This window comes from Trachypithecus francoisi, unplaced genomic scaffold (assembly GCF_009764315.1).
Source record: "Trachypithecus francoisi isolate TF-2019V2 unplaced genomic scaffold, Tfra_2.0 Contig01474, whole genome shotgun sequence".
NCBI classification, from domain to species: Eukaryota; Metazoa; Chordata; class Mammalia; order Primates; family Cercopithecidae; genus Trachypithecus; species Trachypithecus francoisi.
In genome coordinates, this window is record NW_022681435.1 from 19,613,391 (window position 1) to 19,636,280 (window position 22,890).

General features: G+C 35.9%; 1 protein-coding gene, 1 long non-coding RNA gene and 1 other non-coding gene across 3 annotated transcripts; all 3 read left to right on the plus strand.

The window, feature by feature from the left end:
• Positions 1-3,517: 3,517 nt before the first annotated feature.
• On the plus strand, positions 3,518-21,220 carry LOC117062287. Its single transcript, XR_004428287.1, has 2 exons — positions 3,518-3,639; positions 20,423-21,220. It is a non-coding gene; the product is annotated as an uncharacterized LOC117062287 (long non-coding RNA).
• On the plus strand, positions 10,266-10,398 carry LOC117062643. Its single transcript, XR_004428485.1, has one exon. It is a non-coding gene; the product is annotated as a small nucleolar RNA SNORA70 (small nucleolar RNA).
• Positions 10,316-10,837, plus strand: LOC117062286 (60S ribosomal protein L10-like). The gene has a single exon (XM_033175649.1). The coding sequence runs from the start codon at positions 10,406-10,408 to the stop codon at positions 10,760-10,762; it is 357 nt and encodes a 118-aa protein (XP_033031540.1). The 5' UTR covers positions 10,316-10,405; the 3' UTR covers positions 10,763-10,837.
• Positions 21,221-22,890: the final 1,670 nt, after the last annotated feature.

Here is a 22,890-nt window from a genome sequence, read left to right on the forward strand (position 1 = left end):
GACAGCTTTTATAAATCTGATAATTTATAAAATCATCAGATCTCGTGAGGCTTATTCACTAACAGAGAACAACAAGGGAAAGACCCGCCCCCATGATTCAGTTACCTCCCACTGGGTCCCTCCCATGACACATGGAAATTATTACAATTCAAGGTTAGATTTAGGTGGAGACCCACAGCCAAACCATATTATACAGGACTGTTAATTTATGTGTAAACGTGTTTAGCCCACGGTACACAGATATTTGGTGAAACAGGTCTACATGTTGCTGCGCAGGTATTTTAGATGCAATTAACATGTAGGTAGAATATGAGCAAAGTATAGTACCCTCCATAACGTGGGTGAGATTCATGCCATGAGCTGAAGGCTTAAGAAAGTACAGCCCTCTCCTAGGAAGAGGACCTTAGGACTCCAGCAGTGACATCTACTCTTCCTTGCGCAGGCATCCAGCCTGCTGGCCTGGCCTGCAGATTTTGAATTTATCAGTCTCCAAAATTCAGTGAGCCAACTACTTAAATAATCTGTGTGTATGTGTGTGTGTATTATATATATAATATATGTATTATCTATTATATATATGTATTGTCTATTATATATGTATTATATATGTATTATCTGTTATATATTTATTATATATAATATACATATTGTCTATTATATATGTATTATATATATATAATATGTGTATTATATATAATATACACATCTCTTTCCCTTTCTCTAAAAATATGACTTCTAATCAAATTGATCTATAGATCAATGCAATTCCTATAAAAAATCTTGTGAAAGTCCACATACACAAGTGTATGTGATTGTATACAAATTGACAAGAATATTTTAAAATGTATGTAGAAATGCAAACGACTAAGAATAAATCAAGATGAGGTGATTTTTCTTAATCTATATCAAGAATTAATGTGTCATGGTTTAAGAATTAAGGTAACGGGGTATTAGAACAGGAATAGTCAAATGGATGGAAAATAAAGAGTCCAAAAGGAACGAAGCACAAATGAAACCTTGATTAATGACAAATACACTCCATTACATTTTCAACTTGGATTTCAAGAGAGTAGACAAATACAGCCTATAAAATGAATGCTATTGAGTCAATTCAGAATCCACATGGGAAAAAAAATCAAACTAGTGCCAAAATTAATGCCTATTAATGTGTATTAAAAATCCATTGCAAAAAGCACATTTTCAAAGGCAATGCGGAAACACACTGTTATAACTTTAGATAGGATTTCTTCAATGAAAAAATAATAAATGTAGTCTGTATGAAAGGACATTAACATAAATTCAACTGCATTAAAATCAAGTGCTTTGGCTCCTGAGGGACCCAGAAATATTGACTTCTGAACTATTCATTGTGGTTGTTAACTAAGAAAAATATATTTTATTGTGTCTCTGCCAGGCTTTGGTATCAGGATGATGTTGGCCTCATAAAATGAGTTAGGGAGGATTCCCTCTTTTTCAATTGATTGGAATAGTTTCAGAAGGAATGTTACCAGCTCCTCCTTGTACCTCTGGTAGAATTCAGCTGTGAATCCATCTGGTCCTGGACATTTTTTGGTTGGTAGGCTATTAATTATTGCCTCAATTTCACAGCCTGCTATTGGTCTATTCAGGAATTCAACTTCTTCCTGGTTTAGTCTTGGGAAGAGTGTAAGTGTCCAGGAAATTATCCCTTTCTTCTAGATTTTCTAGTTGATTTGCGTAGAGGTGTTTATAGTATTCTCTGATGGTAGTTTGTATTTCTGTGGGGTCCGTGGTGATATCCCCTTTATCATTTTTTATTGTGTCTATTTGATTCTTCTCTCTTTTCTTCTTTATTAGTCTTGCTGGCGGTCTGTCAATTTTGTTGATCTTTTCAAAAAACCAACTCCTGGATTCATTGATTTTTTGGAGAGTTTTTTGTGTCTCTATCTCCTTCAGTTCTGCTCTGATCTTAGTTATTTCTTGCCTTCTGCTAGCTTTTGAATGTGTTTGCTCTTGCTTCTCCAGTTCTTTTAATTGTGATGTTAGAGTGTCAATTTTAGATCTTTCCAGCTTTCTCTTGTGGGCATTTAGTGCTATAAATTTACCTCCACACACTGCTTTAAATGTGTCCCAGAGATTCTGGTATGTTGTATCTTTGTTCTCATTGGTTTCAAAGAACATCTTTACTTCTGCCTTCATTTCGTTATGTACCCAGTAGTCATTCAGGAGCAGGTTGTTCAGTTTCCATGTAGTTGAGCGGTTTTGATTGAGTTTCTTAGTCCTGAGTTCTAGTTTGATTGCACTGTGGTCTGAGAGACAGTTTGTTATAATTTCTGTTCTTTTACATTTGCTGAGGAGTGCTTTACTTCCAATTATGTGGTCAATTTTGGAGTAAGTACGATGTGGTGCTGAGAAGAATGTATATTCTGTTGATTTGGGGTGGAGAGTTCTATAGATGTCTATTAGGTCTGCTTGCTGCAGAGATGAGTTCAATTCCTGGATATCCTTGTTAACTTTCTGTCTCGTTGATCTGTCTAATGTTGACAGTGGAGTGTTGAAGTCTCCCATTATTATTCTATGGGAGTCTAAGTCTCTTTGTAAGTCTCTAAGGACTTGCTTTATGAATTTGGGTGCTCCTGTATTGGGTGCATATATATTTAGGATAGTTAGCTCTTCCTGTTGAATTGATCCCTTTACCATTATGTAATGGCCTTCTTTGTCTCTTTTGATCTTTGATGGTTTAAAGTCTATTTTATCAGAGACTAGGATTGCAACCCCTGCTTTTTTTGGTTCTCCATTTGCTTGGTAGATCTTCCTCCATCCCTTAATTTTGAGCCTATGTATGTCTCTGCATGTGAGATGGGTCTCCTGAATACAGCAGACTGATGGGTGTTGACTCTTTATCCAGTTTGCCAGTCTGTGTCTTTTAATTGGAGCATTTAGTCCATTTACATTTAAGGTTAATATTGTTATGTGTGAACTTGATCCTGCCATTATGATATTAACTGGTTATTTTGCTCGTTAGTTGATGTCCATCTGTGACAGACTGGATTAAGAAAATGTGGCACATATACACCATGGAATATTATGCAGCCATAAAAAAGGATGAGTTTGCTTCCTTTGTAGGGACATGGATGCAGCTGGAAACCATCATTCTTAGCAAACTATCACAAGAACAGAAAACCAAACACTGCATGTTCTCACTCATAGGTGGGAACTGAACAATGACATCACTTGGACTCGGGAAGGGGAACATCACACATCGGGGCCTATCATGGGGAGGGGGGAAGGGGGAGGGATTGCATTGGGAGTTATATCTGATATAAGTAACGAATTGATGGGTGCTGACGAGTTGATGGGTGCAGCACACCAACATGGCACAAGTATACATATGTAACAAACCTGCACGTTATGCACATGTACCCTAGAGCTTAAATAATAAAAAAAACTACAATTAAAAAAAAGAAAAATATATTTCACACCTATCAAATAAAAACTTATTTTGTCTTTTATGTGAAGTCTATTCCTTCTTCCCTAGAGACCTTGAAGACCTGTTGTTCAAGAAGGAGAAACTGAAGAGCGAGAAAGGAAGTGAGAGCCAGCAGTCCGGACAGAGCCAGGCCTGAGATGGGAGAAAGGGAGACAGTTTGTGAAGGGGAAGTAAGACAGTGGTTCTGAAAGATACTGAGTCCTGAAAATGAAAAGAAAGCTTTGGTTATGCCCAGATGCTGTTAAATGGTAGTGAAGGACACTTGGAAAGAGCAAGTTTGAAGAATGTAATTATAGAAAAATAGAGAGGTGCCCTGCTAGTGCTTGGAGTCTTACTCCATTTAATAATTGGTTACATATATTGACAAACTGATTCCCAGAGAAAGAACTTACTGTAAGTTAGAAGGAGGGGTATCATAATCACAAATGATGTAAGGCAGACCTCTATGTTCAATGGCTCATTAGTTAAACATAGGTATGTTTGTTAATCAGCACAAGAATCTACTCTAAAAACACATATTGAATGTGATGTATTAGGAGATTTAGGGATTATATAATTAAAATATTTATACCTTCAGGCTTAAGGAGATTCATTCTTTTGAAGATCTCTCTGCTTTTTATGCTCTCACACTTGTAGAGTTTATTACTGCTTTTTTTTTTTTTTTGAGATGGAGTCTGGCTCTGTTGCCCAGACTGGAGTGCAGTGGCACAATCTCGGCTTGCTGCAACCCCCATCTCCCAGGTTCATGCAATTCTCCTGCCTCAGCCTCCTGAGTAGCTGGGATTACAGGCGTGCGCCACCACGCCCAGCTAATTTTTATATTTTTAGTAGAGATGGGGTTTCACCATGTTGATCAGGATGATCTCAAACTCCTGACCTCGTGATCTGCCCGCCTCTATTACTGCTTTATAGCAATGCAACTTTATCCTAAAATCTTCCCCAGTTTGACTCCTTTTGTGTAATCCCCCAAAAGCATCGTTGGATCCTAGGTTAGGCACCAGGTTGGAAGTATGGAACGGAAGGATGCTTGGGCCTCACCTATTCTGATTGGTTAAATGGGGAGCCTTCCCTTAGAGAATTTAACAAAAATCAGTTGGACATTAGCTAAACGGACAAGAACAGGTGGACTGAACACAAAAGGGAATTCTATAAACACATTTACAAGATTGAGAAGTATCTTTTTGTCTTGTTTTAAGAGAGATATTGCTATGTTGCACCGCCTGGCCTGCTTGAGCAACACAGCAACGCATCTATGGGCTCAAGCAGTCTTCCCACCTCAGGTCTCAAATAACCGGAACTGCAGGAATGTGCCTCTGTGCCTGGCTAAGGTTTCGAGTTTTGCTACTATATTTTGTCATTCTTGTATCTAATTACAAGAAATTTATTAGTAAATATAGGTAAATATTAGGAACACTAATACTGCTCCGATGTTCGCCACGTGTTTCTCTGTATAGTATTAACTAAGCAGCAGTGGGAAAAATGTATTAATCGCTGCTTTGTATTCATCCATGCTTGATATTATAAAAATCCCCGTTAAAAAAGAAAAATACATGCCTCCAATATCCCAGAGGACTTAACAGGTTTATGGCTTGCTTCCTAGTTTGAAAAATACTGACCTAAAAAACTAAATTATTATTCTTTTAAAATGTGTTTCCACAGGAAGTTATCATTAAAAATGAAAAAAAAATCTGTATAGTTTAATACTTTATTTTGTATCAAAGAACAAATTTTAAAACATCCTCAAAGACATTGTGAACTATTTATAAATCTTCATGAAACTTCGTGAAAACTAGTTTGCCTTATTCTCCATTTAAAAATTTCAGCTATCAGTATTAGATATCCAAGTTCCCCTTAGTGACCTAGAAGTGTAGTGAGCATGATAGACTGATTCCAGACAATTCAGACCTAGTTTCCTATTTCACAGGTGGATATTTCAGCCTATATAACAGCTCCATTTTAAATTAATGGATATATTTTTGGTAGTAAATGAAAGGCTCAATTTTAATTCACCTAATAGTCTCCTTAATGATATTTAATTAGGACATCTGTTAAGGGTACCTGATCGTACATTCTTCATTTGGTTTTCCCCATTAAATTAGCACTACTATTATTTCACTCTTTTATTGGAAGCTTACTAATGGGGCTACATATCTGTGTATGTGTATATATATACACTCTAGGTGTGTGTGTGTATATATATATATATATAAGCTCTAAGACACTTTTATAATACTAGAATACGCTTCCTGATTAGGTTGAACAGTGATTCTTTTTCATGTTAATAATTGGATTGACCTTATTAAGAATTTAGAATCTCCTATTCCCTTTTCTCAGAAAAATCTCTAAATTGGAGGACCTCTACAGAAGTTCTATCATTAGCTAGATATATCAGCTGACAATGATTCAGTGATCAAAGTGATGATGTGATAAAGATACAAATATTTGATGGTGTTTTTCCCCAATAATTCTACTTTGCATCAATATTACAGTGATGTGACTTTGAAATATACTCTTAAGAAATTAATTATCCCTGTAGATATTATACATGTTTTACTTCTGATAGTTGTTTTCTATAGTCTGGCAAATTATTATAAAATAGAAGATTTCAAATTGAAGTTCTGTATTTTTTAATCACATAAAACTACCATAGGAATGTTTTCATTTCCAAATATATACCTAACTCCAATGTGTATCTGCTTTTCCAAGGAACATTGATTATAAATTCAGCCTTAGTCCAACCTACATATGCATCTAGTTCTCCCAACTAATTTTATAGGCCTTCGGAATTATTCTATTTATTAACTACTCCCTCATGTAAGTGAAGTTTATTAGGCAACAATTTAACTCATTCTGGTCACTGGCTTATCAGTTCTTTGATTTAATAGTATTACACAAATATCACATAATCTAATATTATCATATTTTCTATAAATCTATAGAACCAAGCCAAACAAGACACAAAATCTAAAGAAGAATGATGAGAGAAATGCTATTTGTTAAAACGTCTATGGAATGTCTTCTTTGTGTAAAATATGACAAATAAATTCAGGAAACAAATTATAATATCTCAAATAATCAAACTATAGGAACACTTAGAAAAAACAGGTGGGTCACATTTGAATTACTGATATATATAAAAATGCTCATAACAATCAGGAAGAAATTATTATAATTTCTGGAAAAAAAAGGCTTTGGGCTGAACATAGTAATAATTCAATAGCCTTCCTGAATTGGTATGCATTTAGAGAAAAGGTTTTAAAATTATGAGAAAATGCAGTGGCGTGTATTTGCTAGCATTAATAGTGTTAGTAATAATGCTGATTTATACAGATTGTATTAAACAAATAAATATAATGTATTTAACAATCCTCCCATTAAAAAGTGGGATATATTTCTGTTCTCCTTGAATTTGGTCTTGCCTATGACTTCTCTGATACTAAGGTAAAATGGAAAGAGTGGTACACCATTTCTGGAAATAGCCTTTTTGAAGAGTGGCAGTTCCCACGCTGGTCTCAAGCCTAGAGATGTCATGTAGAGAATATGACTGCTCTATTAGAGAACCCTCATGAAGCAGCTCAGAAACTACATGAAGGGAGAGAGATAGCAGTCAGGGGTACCTTTCCCATCAAGGTAGCAAGCCTGTCAGTGGAATCATCTTGACCAATGTGGCCCCGCCCCCAACTATCAGCAGAAAACCATTTTAACACCAGACAGAACAAGGAAATTGACAAGACCTTCCTCAATTTCTAACCCACAAGATCATAAGAATACATTCACCATAGTTTTAAACTCCTAAATTCAGGATGACATGTTAAGTGGCAATCGAAACTAGAACAGGATGTTTTATCAGTGCAACATGTTGTACTTTAAAATTAAGTGATGCATGCTGTTAGTTTTCATCCAAACAGCAGATTATGAAAACTCTGCAGTGAGAAAATTTGCTGCCATTTCCATGCAGGCAAACTTTGAGGCACAAATTGACCAAAAGTGGCCTAGAAAATACAGAATCTGTCTTCTTAAGTGAATACTGTTACTTAGAATGTGACTGAACAAGCACAAGATTCGATATATGGCATCTTTTAATATTTATAGTTATATGAAAGTTTCTCTATGTGCCAGTAATTTATGCTATTTTCTTAATCTTTACAAAAGTTATGTTTATTTTAAACTGAAAATAAGAACTGATTAAAATCTTTTTGAGAAATGGAAAAATTTCCCTTACCAGTACGTTAATGTAAGAACATGGTGATGGCTCTAAAGAAATCAGTTATGAAGGAATAACTGTTCTATGGCAGGCAAAACAGTACATGGAGTAATACAAAATAAAAAATATGTTTTCAACCATAAAGTATAATCTATTGTACCTGAAATAATATAAGATTCCAGGATAAATGAAACACTTCAAAAAAATCAATTGAACTTGACAAATTTTGAAGATATTTCAAGAACTGATATTTTTCAAGTTGACAATCTTTTTTATAAAGTAGAAAAATTAGCAACATTTTAGCCAAATACAGATCTCCTGCAAGTGTCCTGAAAAATAAGTGAATAATGAATTATTTTTAGGAGAGCAATCATGGTAATTTTCTTCACGAGCTAAAAATTGTAATCACTATTGATGTGATACAAGGAGCTATGACTCAGAATTCTTACATTAATTTTCTTTATTTGGTTGAGAAATAGGTAAGAGAAAAAGGTAGCAGCTACCAGGATAAAAGCTGATGAGGGTCATTGGGAGTTGCACAGCACTGCAGAGACAAAAATTACAACTCTTGGCTCACAGGGCAGACAACCTTGAGAGTGAAGATGCAAAAGTTGGCAAGTACAGCCATGGAAGCCCAATATTTGGTGCCACGTTTCCCTCAGTGTATCTGCAAATTTCTCAGAGCCTAGAGGCTGAGAAGCCTAACAGAAAGCAGCAGATGAGTCTGAGAAGCTAATTAGAGTTTTCACTGGGCTCCAAATGCATGGGAGGAAAAAAAGGAACGTTCAGTGCCCAGAAATGAGTAAATTATGAAAAGTAGATTAGAAGGAAAATCTAAAAGAAAACAGAAGAGATAGATGGAACATAGCGCAAATTTGGAATCCAACAAAAGCAACCATGAGAGAATAGATCAGAAACACTATCTGATCATGATCAATAAGTTTCTAAAACATCTGAACAATATCAAGCCCCAGAGTCACAAAGGGCCACAAACTAAAGCAAGGTCACAGATCTAACACCGATGGTGGTGCCTAGGAATGGGGCTAGAAATGGGAAGTGACTGCAAATGAGGGATTTCTTTGAGGTAATAGCAATGTTCTAAACCTGAATTCTAGCATGAGCTGCACAACTCCCTAAGTTTACTAAAAATCATTGAGTTGTACATTAAAATCAGTGTATTTACTGTATGCAAATTGTGCCTTGATAAACTAAAATAAATAAATATGAAAAAAACCATATCTAGAAATATTGAGTGAGATGCTGCAAAAGAACAAAGAGAAAGAGGAGATATTTAAAGCATCCAGGCTGGGTGTGGTAGCTTACATCTATACTTCCAGTGCCATGGAAGGCTGAGGTGGGAGGATCACTTCAGGTCAAGAATTCAAGATCAGCCTGAGCAACATAAAGAGATCCTTATCTCTACAAGCAATAACAACAACAACAACAACAACAACAACAAAAACAGGAACAAAGAAATGAAGATACCATACCTTCATTTAAAAAAAAAAAAAACTACTAACCACTGTCTTATAAATATATAAATATATAACTAAAGGAAAATAACAAAGAAAATTCACTTTTTCTTCTCTTTTTTTTTTTTTTTTTTTTTAGATGGAGTCTCACTCCGTCGCCCAGGCTGGAGTGCAGTGGTACTATCTCGGCTCACTGCAAGCTCCGCCTCCCGGGTTCACACCATTCTCCTGCCTCAGCCTCCCGAGTAGCTGGGACTACAGGCGCCTACCACCACGTCCAGCTAATTTTTTTTTGCATTTTTAGTAGAGACGGGGTTTCACTGTGTTAGTTCGGATGGTCTCGATCTCCTAACCTCGTGATCCACCCGCCTCGGCCTCCCAAAGTGCTGGGATTACAGGCGTGAGCCACCACGCCCTGCCGACTTTTTCTTTATTTATTCAAAATAAAATATCTGAAAGAAAAAAAAAGAATGAAAGTGGAAGTTAAAGAGCATTGAAAATGATATTAGATGATAGATCTAAACACACTATATTTGTCATTACATTAACAATAAATGGATTAAATACTTTAATTAAAAAGCAGATTGTCAGATTGAATTTTAAAACCTGTCATATGTGAATTGTATACATTTTAATAATCAGGGTACGAAAAGGATGAAAGTTATGACTGGAGTAAGAAATACTATGCAAACATTAGCTTAAATATGGTTAATATATTACAGCTGAGATTATAAATGGGCTCAACAGTTTTAGCATACAATAGATCACTAATAATAATATATACACTTTTTAAATATCCTCTGACCTGGAAATTTTACTTCTAGGAAATTATCATGTAAAAATAGACGAAAATTAAGCAGGAGAATGTTCTTTACAGCATTATTTACAATAATATTTTTAAGTTGGAAACAATCTTGTCAATCTTGTCACATAAAGTAATTTGTATACATTTATAAATGAATACCTGCATGTAACAGGTCATACTCTGCAGTTATTTAAAGAATAAAATATATTTCCACATACAGATGGGAAAATGTATATGCAATGCACTTTTAAAAAAAACTTTGGGATAATTCAGAGAGCATATTCTTATATTTTACAACAAAATATGTGTCTGTAAATGGATATAAAAATCCAGGACACTCCTTTCCTCATGGGGGCCCAGTGTGCAATGGCTGCAAACAGCAGCTTAATTGGTAGTGTATGCAGCCTGTTTGTTGTATGGGTTGCTCTAAGGGACCTTGGAGATAAGCCTTTCCGATGGACATTCATGTTTCTAACTTTGCACTACCCCAATGTAGGCTCCAAACAGGCATGCGAGGTGCTTTTGGAAAGCCCCAGGGCACTGTGGCCAGGGTTCACATTGGCCAAGTCATCATGTCCATCCGCACCAAGCTGCAGAACAAGGAGCATGTGATTGAGGCCCTGCGCAGGGCCAAGTTCAAGTTTCCTGGCCGCCAGAAGATCCACATCTCAAAGAAGTGGGGCTTCACCAAGTTCAATGCTGATGAATTTGAAGACATGGTGGCTGAAAAGCGGCTCATCCCAGATGGCTGTGGGGTCAAGTACATCCCCAATCGTGGTCCTCTGGACAAATGGCGGGCCCTGCACTCATGAGGGCTTCCAATATGCTGCCCCCACTTAATACCAATAAATTCTACTTCCTGTCCACCAAAAAAAAAAAAAAAAAAATCCAGGACACTACTACCCACCTGCTCATTAATAATAGTGATTTCTTACGAATAAGATTAAAAATAATCATAATTTTTTTACTATTACTTAACAGTTAAATATTTTATAATAATAAATATCAAGAAATAGATTAAAGTAGAATGCATGCTGTAATATCATACCAGAATAAAATTTGTGCCATACTAGTACTTCTGGAGTACTGAAATCAAGTATCAAAATAATATCAAATGCAAAGGACATTTTATTGCAACTTCTTAGGGATGACATTAGTTGAATTTTAAGAATGATGTGTTAGGTTCAATTTATAAATCACTGTTAGATAATCCTTAATCCACCTGTGTGTAGCAATCTAGAAAATAACATCAGATGTAAAGCCAATAGGTAGATTTATTGTCAAAGTCTCTTTGCTTAGTGGAGTGCTTGAAAATTTCTTGGTAAACTTGTCCTAGGGTATTTTATTGCTTTTTTAAAAAATTATGTCATTATGTTTGCATGCACTAATAAAAGAGCAGCTGTGTTCCCTTCAGATCCACAGTGAATGAACACGCAGTGTGGAAGGACTGAAGTAGACTCTGTGGTAGAATAAGTGGTGAACTATACAAACTGAAGCCAAGAAGCAAAATGTTTCATCAAGACCCTGGCCAGAAATAAGGACTGCATAATTTTTAAGAGCACCAAGTACTCCAATAACGACTCATCCTTGAGGCTGGTAGAAAAATCAATTCCATTAGTGTGTATACTCCCAGAAAAGTGCCCCGTGAGAACCGTGTGAAGTAGGTTTCATAGCAATACAACTTCTATTAGCAGGGCCCTCGGAGTTAGTCAATAATTTATCATTACATGAACTGAGCTTGGGAAAATCATATTAAACCTAAGCAAATAAGGAACAGAGTTTGATCTGACTCTTGTCACTCATTAATCCGGAATTGAGTTTTGGGTCAGACACCAAATTTTAAGTGGTTGTATGTGTTGTTACTCAAATATGTTGTTTTCATTTGGTGTCCCAATGAATCGTAGAGGCATGAACCTTGGCTTAGAATATTTGCATTTGCTAAGATGAAAGTCAAACCATTCAACTTTACAGAACAAAGGGAAGTTAAGGGCAGAAACAAGAGTAGTGGGAGTTTGCTTCTTGCATGAGACACTGCTTGAGTATTGCACTGGAGGATATGGAAAGGTTCCTTAATCAAGTGCCTCAAACAGCAAGTCTGAACTTCTTCATTAATGCCAGAGGACAGAAAAGTTACCCTTATCTTAGCCTGTTATGTTGATATAAGAAATTCACACACAGAATTTTCCAAATTCGATAGGTTTTTGAATTATGAGACATTTAAATTCTTATTTTAAATACATTTGCCAGTGAAATTACCCATGATTGTAAGCGTGATTTCAAGCTAACTGTAACAGGAATAAAACCCTACATTACATTTTAATAAGGTAGTAGCAATCTTGAGTTATTAAGAAGTGTTGTATATGCTGTACACTGTTAGAAATATATTAGCATGGTATTGTTGGCCACCCACGGATTATCACACAGGTAAGGGCATGCTAGGGACCTTCAGAAGCAAATGTTCACTTCATGTTACGCTCACAAAGTTTTGAGACTGTAAAACGTACGGCACAATTTGAAGTATATGGCCGCTGTCGGTGACACCAATGGGTTATATAAACTGCATTTACTTCCAGTGAAAAAAGTAAACTACCACGCTGATGAAGATAGCAGAGCAGACCTTAGAACACTACCCTAGAACTAAATGTATGAGCCTGTGGCATGCTAGTGGATCCCCTGAACACACTAAACCTTTGATTAAAGATTTGTAAGAAGAAAATAATAAACTAATTTCCAGAACTATATATATATTTACATTGGAAAGAAAATGAAATGGAAAATAAAATAAGCAACAGCTTCAAATTTATTTAATTACGTTTATTTGAAACCTTTTTTCAAAAGCCAAGCAATGCTCAGCACAGAGAATTAGAATTCAGACAAAACCATGTTCAGTATTAGTTTGTAAAATCTAAAATGTGATTAGGACAAGAGGTTAGTACTGGGAAATAATTTCTACTAGTCATAGTGAATAAAACTGTGCAATTTTAGTAAAAATGAAACTAGTGGAGATCTTTTTACATATTTATAAATGTCTGTGAACACTGGGGCATCCAGTTTCTCCATCATTGCATTAGAAGCAGTGTAATTCAATGGTAAGAATATGCACCCCAGAGTCAGAGAAAGACCTGGATTGAAGTTTTGACTCCGTTGTATATTCACTTTGGAAAAGTATTCAATCTCTCTGAACCTTGTGATTACCTCATGTAAAACTTAGTATTAAAAATTAAAAAAAAGTAATTGGATTGGTCAATATTAAAGATAGTGTCGTGTATAATTCACATCAATAATTTTGCACTATAGGATGTTGAATTAAATGTCTCCTAAAACTGCCACCTTATATATTTTAAGTTCACCCCAAAGGTTTCTCTGTACACAGTGAACTGTAACCTAAATGGAGGTGTAAGCAGACCGTAACTGAGGTTGTGCCAATCACTGAACTTCGGCCAATCAGAAGGGACCACCCATTCAAGCTGTGTTTCAACAAGGGAAAGGCTGAGCTGTCACCAATTATTCTATGTGACTTTTCGCATTTCCTGTCCATGAATCTTCTTCCACCACGTGGCTGTCCTGGAGTCTCTCTGAGCCTACTCTGGTTCCAGAAGCTGCCGGATTGGTGAAGTGTTCTTTGCTCAGTTAATCTCTGTTAAATTTAATTTGGCTAAGGATTTCCTTTTACAAGGTCAATGTAAAACCCCTAAGCTGGGACCACGTACTTTTACATGGTTCAATATTGACAGGAGGGAAGCCCACAGACAGAAGGACCCAGATCTCAATCTAGGGTTTGGGCTTTGCCTCTCAATGAAACGAATCTATAGGTTTTTGAATGAAGATTTGATATTAATTGGATTATATTAAAAACAGATTTCACTAACTTTTTCATTCTGAGTATGCTAGAGGGAGGGAGGAGGGAAAAGGCAGAACCATGGAGATTCTTTAAGAGCTATTTCCCAAAAATCTTTAGCTCACAGGACAATGGGAATAGGAAAAGTGACATAAAGACATCATATTTAAATATATTTTGAAAGACATCAGGGTTTTCTGATGGATTGGATATGAACTGTCTGAAAAAGAGATAAATAAGAACAACTCTAATTATTTGACACTAATTAAAAGGATATAATTTTCATCAATTTAATCAGGAAAAGCTGCAGGTGAAACTTTTTTTTTTTTTGACGGAATCTCACTCTGTTGCCCTGGCTGGAGTGCAGTGGAGAGATCTCAGCTCACTACAACCACTGCCACCCGGGTTCAAGAGATTCTCCTGCCTCAGCCTCCCGAGTAGCTGAAATTACAGGCGCCTGCCACCATGCCAGGCTAATTATTGTAGTTTTAGTAAGATGAGGTTTCACCATCTTGGCCAGGCTGGTCTTGAGCTCCTGAACTTGTGATCCACCCGCCTTGGCCTCCCAAAGTGTTGGGATTACAGGCGTGAGCCACCATGCCTGGCTGGTGAAGCAGATTTATGAGGAAAGACCAGAAACTCAATTCTGGAGAGGTAAAGAATGAAATGTCTATCTATGAGAATGAAGTTAGGAACGTCAGGTGTACAGATAACCTTTTCAGACGTTCAAGAGAGTGGTGGGCTAATGAGATGTACTTGGCAATCATCAGCATGAACATGACATTTAAAGCCATCGCTAGGCTCCCCAAGGTCAGCATCCAGAGGAGAGCTCAGCAACAAAGACAAAAGCGATCAGTGAGGTATGAGGGAAACCAAAGCAGCACAACAGAAAGGAATCCTAAAGAGGCAAGTATATTGAGGAAGAAACGACATTCTACTGGGTCAAATACGCTGTTCATTGGTGCAATGCATTAAGAATTGTTGAGTGAAGTGGAAAATGTCGCATATGAAAGTTATCAGTAACTGATAACATGATGACAAACATGGCTTCAGAGAAGTGGTGGAAAAGAGTCCTGACTGCAGTGGGTTTGAGAGAGAATGAGGAATAGAAAATAGAAGAAAGCAAATATAGATACCTACCTGTGTTAAAGCATGTTTTTGTTTGTTTTTACAGAAGCAGATAAGTGCTGTTGTTTCATTATATGGAGGAGCTGGCAGATTGTTTATAAGCTAAAAGGAGTAAACTCATAAGGAAGAGAAAATTATTGACGTAGGTAACAAATAGATAAGTGAATATTTTTTTCTAATTGTTTATTATGGGAATTTTGAAAGAAAGAAAGAGAATATTATAGTGAACACCTACATATCTAGAAACCAGCTTTAATAATTGTGAACATGCTTTCAATCTTGTTTACTAATCACCCCACTTGTTTTTATTGTGTTTACTTATTTATGTATTTTAATTAATTTTTGCTGCAGGATTTTACAGCAAATTCCAGATATCACACCACTTCTCCACTGAAGCCAATATGTTGTCCTAAATGAAAATGATATTATAATTTTACATAACAATATGGAATTAAGCTAACAATTTTGACCTCAATCACTTAGTATTATTTGAATAGTATTTAATATCCGGTTCATATCTGAATGTTTCCAATTGAATCTAAATATTTTTCTTACAGCATATTTGTTTAATTCAGCACTTAAATAAGCACAAGCACTAATTTTGGTGGTTATGTCTTCTATATCTATTTTACTCTCCATTTTTTTTCTTCTTTAATCATCAAAACCAGCCCTAAAGAATATCCAACTTTCTGCATTTAGTTTATTGCTTCTTCCTAATACGAGCTAACTTGCTCCTCTATTTCTTCCAGGTGTTGCAAAAGTACAGTTAGACCTCGAAAGTTAATTAGCTAACAGTTCAATTACGTCTGTACATGATGAATTTCAGAGGCCATGCCTCACACTCCCCATTTCATCCCATTTTGAGGCACTTACGCCTATGTGGCCTCTTTTGATTCAATGCTGATATCACTGGGTAATGTGCAGTCTGAACTTTTCTCATAACATTCCCCATCAACTCTTCACCTAATGCTTACGTCATTGACTGATCCATCGAATGTGGTCTAAATTCAGTATTACATTACAGATCACAATACAGTATTTTCCTAATTTTATCATCCCTTCTGGAGTCTTTTCCAGAAATTAGGAAGTTAACCTAAAAGAAAAGTCAGAGATGTATGGCAGGATTAATGCAAATTTTGCCAATTTTCCGAATCGTACATGGGCACCTTAGCAAACTCTGGTTGAAAACAAGGAGATGTTTCTTTAAAAAAAAAAAAAAAATCTTTATCAATGCAAGGATTTTAGATCTATTTAATGCTTTCAATCTTTTTTGTTCGTGCTTAAACTCTCTCCCTTGAGTCAGAGTGAATATATTCAAGTTTTCTGCTATACATTTTCTAAAAATTAATAAACAATTCTTTGTTTAGGTTTGCGGTAAATTTGAGCAGAAAGTACAGAGTTCCCATAGCTCTCTGTCCCCACCCATGCACAGCTTCCCCTGCTGTCAACATTCCACACATCAGTGGTGCATTTGTTATAATCGATAAATCTACATGGACACATCATTGTCATCCAAAATACATAGTTCACATGAGGCTTCACTCTTGGTGCTTTACATTCTGTGGGTTTGGACAAATGTGTAATGACATAGACCACATTATAGTATACAGAGTGGTTTCACTGTCCTAAAAACCCACTGTGCTCTGCCTATTCATCTTTCTCCCCTCTGACCTCTGTCCTCCACAAATCTTTTCACTGTCTGCATAGTTTCGTCTTTTCTAGAATGTCACATAGTTGGAATCATGCAGTGTGTAGACTTTTCAGATTGGCTTCTTTCACTCGATAATATACATTGAAGTTTCCTCTACGTATTTTCTACGTATTTTCAAGGCATGTGTATTAGTGAGGGATCTCTAGAGAGAGAACCAACAGGATACATAGATGACAGATAGATAGATAGATAGATAGATAGATAGATAGATAGACAGACAGACAGAAGGTTGACAGCTAGATGGATGGATAAATGAATAGATAAGAGGGGATTTATTTGGAGAATTGACTCGTGATTATGGAGGCTGAGAAGTGCCATGATAAGCCATCCGCAAGTTGGACAACCAGGAATGTCAACAGTGTGGTTCAGTCCAAGTCTAAAAGCCTCCAAACCAGGGAAGATGAGGGTGTGACTCTCAGTCTGAGGCAGAGGGCCTGAGAACCTGGGGGCTGCTGGGACAAGTCTTGGAGTCTAAAGACCAGAGAAGACTGGAGTTCTGGGCTCAGGGCCAGGAAAAGAAGGGTGCTCCGGCTCCAAAAATGAAAGAGTGAAATTGCCTTCCCTCTATAATTTTATCCTATCTGGGTCCCCAGGAAAGTGGATGGTGCCCACCCACATGAGGGAGGCTCTTTCCCACTCTGTTCAAGGACTCACATGCCAATTTTCTCCAGAAACGTCCTCACAGACACACCCAGAAATAGTGCTTTACCAGCTGTCTAGATTAACTTTATCCAGTCAAGTTGACACCAAAAATTAACCATCACAGCATGATAGCTCATTTGTTTCTAATGCTGAATGATATTCCATTGTCTGGATAGACCCCAGTTTGTTTATCTATTTACATACTGATGGATATTTTGGTTGCTTACAAGTTTGGGCCAATGTGAAAAAAAATGCAGCTATAAATATCTGTGTACCCATTTTTATGTGTAAGTAAATTTGCAGTTTATTTGGGTAACCTGTTATTTTTTTACACCCCACAGTAGTTTTTGATGGCTTCCAGGTAGTCCTAGGCTCATCGTGCATATTTCCCTTCCCAAATCCACAGTGAGAATCTCTCTAATCATCTTTGGTTCTGTGCAACATGAAATGAGCAGGAAACACAAACTGTGATGTCATCTCATGGCACAGTTAGACTGTCTCTCAAAATTGGCCATCAGGCCTTCTGCTATGTTCTATTCTTTCTCTTGAGCATATTATTTCTTTTCTCAAATGTATAAATTTAAATGTTTAATTTTTAGAAAAAGCAATTCAAACACACAAAAAATGACATTTCTAGTTGCCTTATGAATATTCCTAGCTCATTTTGGTCAAAATAAGATCAACATTCTGCTTTTCAATTCTTTCATGTGTCTTATTTTTATTAACTCCAAACTGTCTATTATGTGGATTCAAATCACTGTGAGTCTTCCCCGTTTATCCACCTTCATTGATGTCTATTACTTACAGAGTAAGTGCAACTGCTTAGCCTAAACCTTAAGTATTTGTCTACAACCTTAATTTATACTCCTTCTTTTGTAACATAAAAACATAAATAAACTCTGTGATTCCTGGCAAAACAGATTCAAGCACTGAATACTTTGTGCCTCAAATGTAAACAACGTGATCGGGAAATATGACCAGACATTAAAAAACTATTTGAAAATTGTCAGTGTTCCCTTTCCACAATAAAGTGATTTTTAATGTCATTTTATTTTTATAGTACCTTTGAATCTGGAAGAACAACATATAAAACCTTAATAAATGTTAATCATTTTATACATTAAAAATGAGTTAGATATTAAGATTTGCTTGGGCAATGTGGGTGTTTCCGTGGACTATTTAGCTACGAGTAGTAAAGGTATTTTTGACTAAAATGTGTGATCTTATTACTTGAGTGCCACACTTCATTTTATATGTAATAGGCACAGTTTAAGGTTATGCAATTCAGTAGGTCAAATTTTACTTACTCATATAAGATTCTGCATTCATAATACTTAGAGCCTTGTCTTTTCTGCAACAACAACAAAAATATGTGGGTAACATGTTAATACCAGTTCTTTGGTTGCATATCAGGATCATCTTGTATAGCTTTTGGAAATGTAGTCTGGGGGCAGTGGCTCGCACATGTAATGCCTGCATTTGAGAGGCTGAAGCCTGAAAATCGCTTGAACCTAGGAGACAGAGGTTATAGTCAGCGAAGATTGTGCCCCTGCACTGTAGCTTGGGTGACAGAGTGAGACTCTGTCCAAAAAAAAGAAAAGAAAAGGAAAGGAAAGGAAGGAAGGAAAGAAAGAAAGAAAGAAAGAGAGAGAAAGAGAGAAAGAGAGAAAGAAAGAGAAGGAAAGGAAGGAAGGAAGGAAGGAAGGAAGGGAAAGAAAGAAAGAAAGAAGGGAGGGAGGGAGGGAGGGAGGGAGGAGGGAGGGAGGGAGGGAGGGAGGGAAGGAAGGAAGGAAGGAAGGAAGGAAGGAAGGAGGGAAGGAAGGAAGAAAAAGAGAGAGAGAGAAAGAAAGAAAGAAAGATGCATAGCTGGCATAGCTGGGCCTTACTCTACAGCTACTGGATTTGATTCCCCATGGGTGGTGACAAATAATCTGTTTTAAAAAAAAATTCTAAGTCCTCTAGTTTTCACAGAACACTTGAAATTAAGATTTTTGAGGCAACAATTTGATATATTAAGTAGAGAAGTAATATTTTGAACATAACACAGTATCATTTCTAATTTATGGTCAAACTTGAGGCACAATAATCACAAAAGTAACCAAACTGTTTATCACAATGTGGTTGGAAATAAGGAAAAATGTGGAAATTACCTCAGTGTCAAACTAAAAGTGATTAATTAAATGCATATTGTTCAGTGAGCTACTCAAATGCAATATAGCCATTATATGACAATTTAGATCTAAATGCACTGACACATAAAATATCTACTGTATACATTCTGTGTGAAAAAGAAAATGCTAAGTAAAAATGCGTACCATAGAATATACATACATGTATTTTTTCTTTTTCTTGTTTCAAAGTAAAATATATATGTTATATATATGTATATATAACATATATGTATTTTCTTGTATATACGTAAACAATTTAAGTCTAGGAATATATACCGTATCGGTAATGTGTATTTTTGTCTGAGTGGTAGGGTTATGTGATTGTTCTTCACAATTTACCTATTTCTGGATCTCTTTTGTAGTAACTGTTTTTGTTGTTGTTGTTGTCATTTACTTAATGTTTTCATTTAAAAATCCACAGCCTATTAGCAAAATAATAATGAAATAATTGACATCAATGAAATATGAAGAAAGGTAAGAGAAAAGTTTCTGGGGAAACTAGAGACTCTGTTGTCAGAGAGCACAAAGCTGATAAAATGTCTAGTACTTCCAAATTGCCACTGTTAGAAGGCTGAGGTTACCCTGAGAGAATCACGGTACTTGGAGCACTGCTTTAGTACTCAATAGTACCTCGTTTACCTGCTTCCTGGTACAAAGACCACATGTTGCCATCAGTTCATACACAGTCACCTCTGGCTTTGCCATGATCCTGAACACCACCAGCAAGCCCAGAGGATGCACGGGAAGTAAATACCAACTAAGTTGAGTGATCTAGAGTGTAGAAGAAAGGGGAGGAAAACCACCACTAAGCAAACTTCCCCTGGGAGGAACTAGTAGAAGTAACCAAATCACAGAAGTAATTGGACTGTATTAATGTTTACCATATGCTTAATTATGACCATCTCAATGAACATAAACATTCATATAGGTCAATTTCAAATGTCTAATTTCATCTTTAACGTCATTGTTTCATTTTTGGCAGATCGGTGACCTGGGCTCCTTATGTGCCTGAAAGAGTTTGAATTTCCTGTTAACTCCAAATCAATAGTATTTTCAACAAGAAATGTGCAATTGAGATCAAGTGCTGTTTAAGTGTAGCTAGGGTTTCCACAGGCAGACACTTGTAGTGAACAGAGTTATGGAGCAGCAAAAGTACAGATCTCATTGGAGAAAGAGAAAAAAATGCATTGTATTTTGCTTCAGTTATAAAATACCATCCTCTCAAAGGTGGTTCTAAATTACAAAGGACTTTGATTTCTAGGTAGATTCTGGGTAGAGAAGACTTCCCTTATATTGAGGCATTAATGATGCCTTTTAGCCTGGGAAGCAATATGACTGGAGTTGTACTTTGAGAAAATTAATCGTTTGGTTGCAGAAGGAAAGAGAAAATGAAGTCAAGAGATTGGTTTAGAGGCTCTAGCAGAAACTTAGTCATATATCAAAGTGATCAAATATCAAGAAAAACAATTCTGAACTGCATAACTTGTATAAAGTAATTTTCAGTGATTTTTTTTCATGGTTATGATAAAAGAACTGGATTGGCAGAAACCTTTACCCTGAATCAAGAGTTAATTTGTCTTCGAGGTCATCTTAACGACATCAGAACATAGGGAGCAAACGATGGGGTGACTGCCCCAGTGCTTGATTTTTAACGGTTTTGAAGAGGAATAGTTACATTTCTTCTCCTAGTAAGAAATAATAAATACATTAAAAGAAATGAATTCCCTGTCCCTTTGTACACCGGTCTATTTCTTCAAAACATTAAATACTATTGATGAGAGATCACCTTTTATAATTTGTGTTCATTACAGTTCTCTTGTCAGGAAATGCAAATGAAATGTAGTATACACTAACAACTTTTACGGAAAGACTAAATAATCCTAAGAGAATCATTTTCAAATTCGAATGTTAATAATTATGTTGTACCTTATGGTTTCGATATATGTGTATGTGGTGGGATGAGACATGCTCTTAGTTTTTCATTTCATTTATTCATTTTGCAGTTTACATTATTGTCCCCTTTGAAGTAAAATGTAATAAGATGTTCTCAAATTTTACTGAGGGTTGACAGATGGCCAAGGAAAATGTTTCTTTTTATTTTTTCATCAAAATACAACTTGCATTTTAATTAACCTTCATATTCTAATAAGAACTCTTTCAGAATGCAGTCAGAAAGGGCAAATAAGTCTCTTTCATAGAAACGATAAAAATTTCCTTTAACAGACAAAGAGATCGATGGGAAAGCCATGTTTTTGCATTTATCGCAGCTGCCGATAAACCAAGAATAAATCAAATGGGACAAGGGAGGAGCCATTTTACATATAATTCCTGGTAAGATTATCTATTTCAGCCTCCCTCTCTTCCCTTCCTCTATGAAATTTTGCATTCCCTTACTGCTTTTAATGTTACTGTCCTATTGCATATGTATTTTTACCATGCAATAACTCATATTTATTTTAAAGAACACTAGACTTGAAGTCAGTGGGTCACAAGGAATAAGGGGGTTTGGATGTGAGACCTTCTAAATATAATGTAAAGCTTATGATCTTTATGGTGGGTAGAGAGATGGAGGATAACAGGAAAGAAGTATTTGAACTACATTGCTGAAAGTAGCAAAAATATCAATCATTCATATATGGAAATTTGAGTAATACATTAACTACATGGTAAATTACTTGGGAAGTTTACATAGCTCACATTTTATTATACCTTCTCTATCCGATGCGGTTGAATACACGTGATGGGCCCAACAAGTTAAATAACCCAGTGAAATGTGAACATGCTCCTTTGTATTGAACTTAAATTTAGTGAAGGTCACCCACTTTCAATAACATTGAAACACATATATTCTGTTGTTGCTGTCCATTAATAATTTATTTTTTCCCGTACAATGAAGTATGAAGATATCAAAATAGGTTTCATAAATGTCCTATGAACTGTTATCTCAAAGCACACAAACTATGTAAATTGGAAGTAGTAATTATATCTTTTACAACTAAATTCCTGTGTCCTGCATTATCAATTCAATGGAACATTCTTTAGAACTCAAAAAGAAAATAAATAATCATGTTGTTTAATATTGGACATTCTAAACTTTATCTGAATAAAAAGAGTGAAACAGCAAATGCTAATATTTTTATCTTATTAAAAGCTAATTAAGAAATCCCTACTGAAAACTTTACATCTAAATGCTTGGTTCTTTGGAGAGACATCTGAATCAGGCTGAATTAAGAAACGCAGCATAATATTTATAGCCCTAAGAACTATGCAATGGCTCTTAAATTTGTGATTAACAGAAAATATAATAATTCTCTAAGGGGAAGAAATCATTCAAAACCAATTTTCAATTCCCCAAACATGTTATTTTTTAAAGACCCAATGAGCCATGTTGAATATTCAACTTAATTAATAATTATCATAAAGTGTACTGCTATGATGCATTCTGAGATA

Excerpts from the sequence above, each read along its gene's own strand:
- LOC117062286 (XM_033175649.1), top strand. The coding sequence starts at position 10,406 with ATGGACATTCATGTTTCTAACTTTGCACTACCCCAATGTAGGCTCCAA.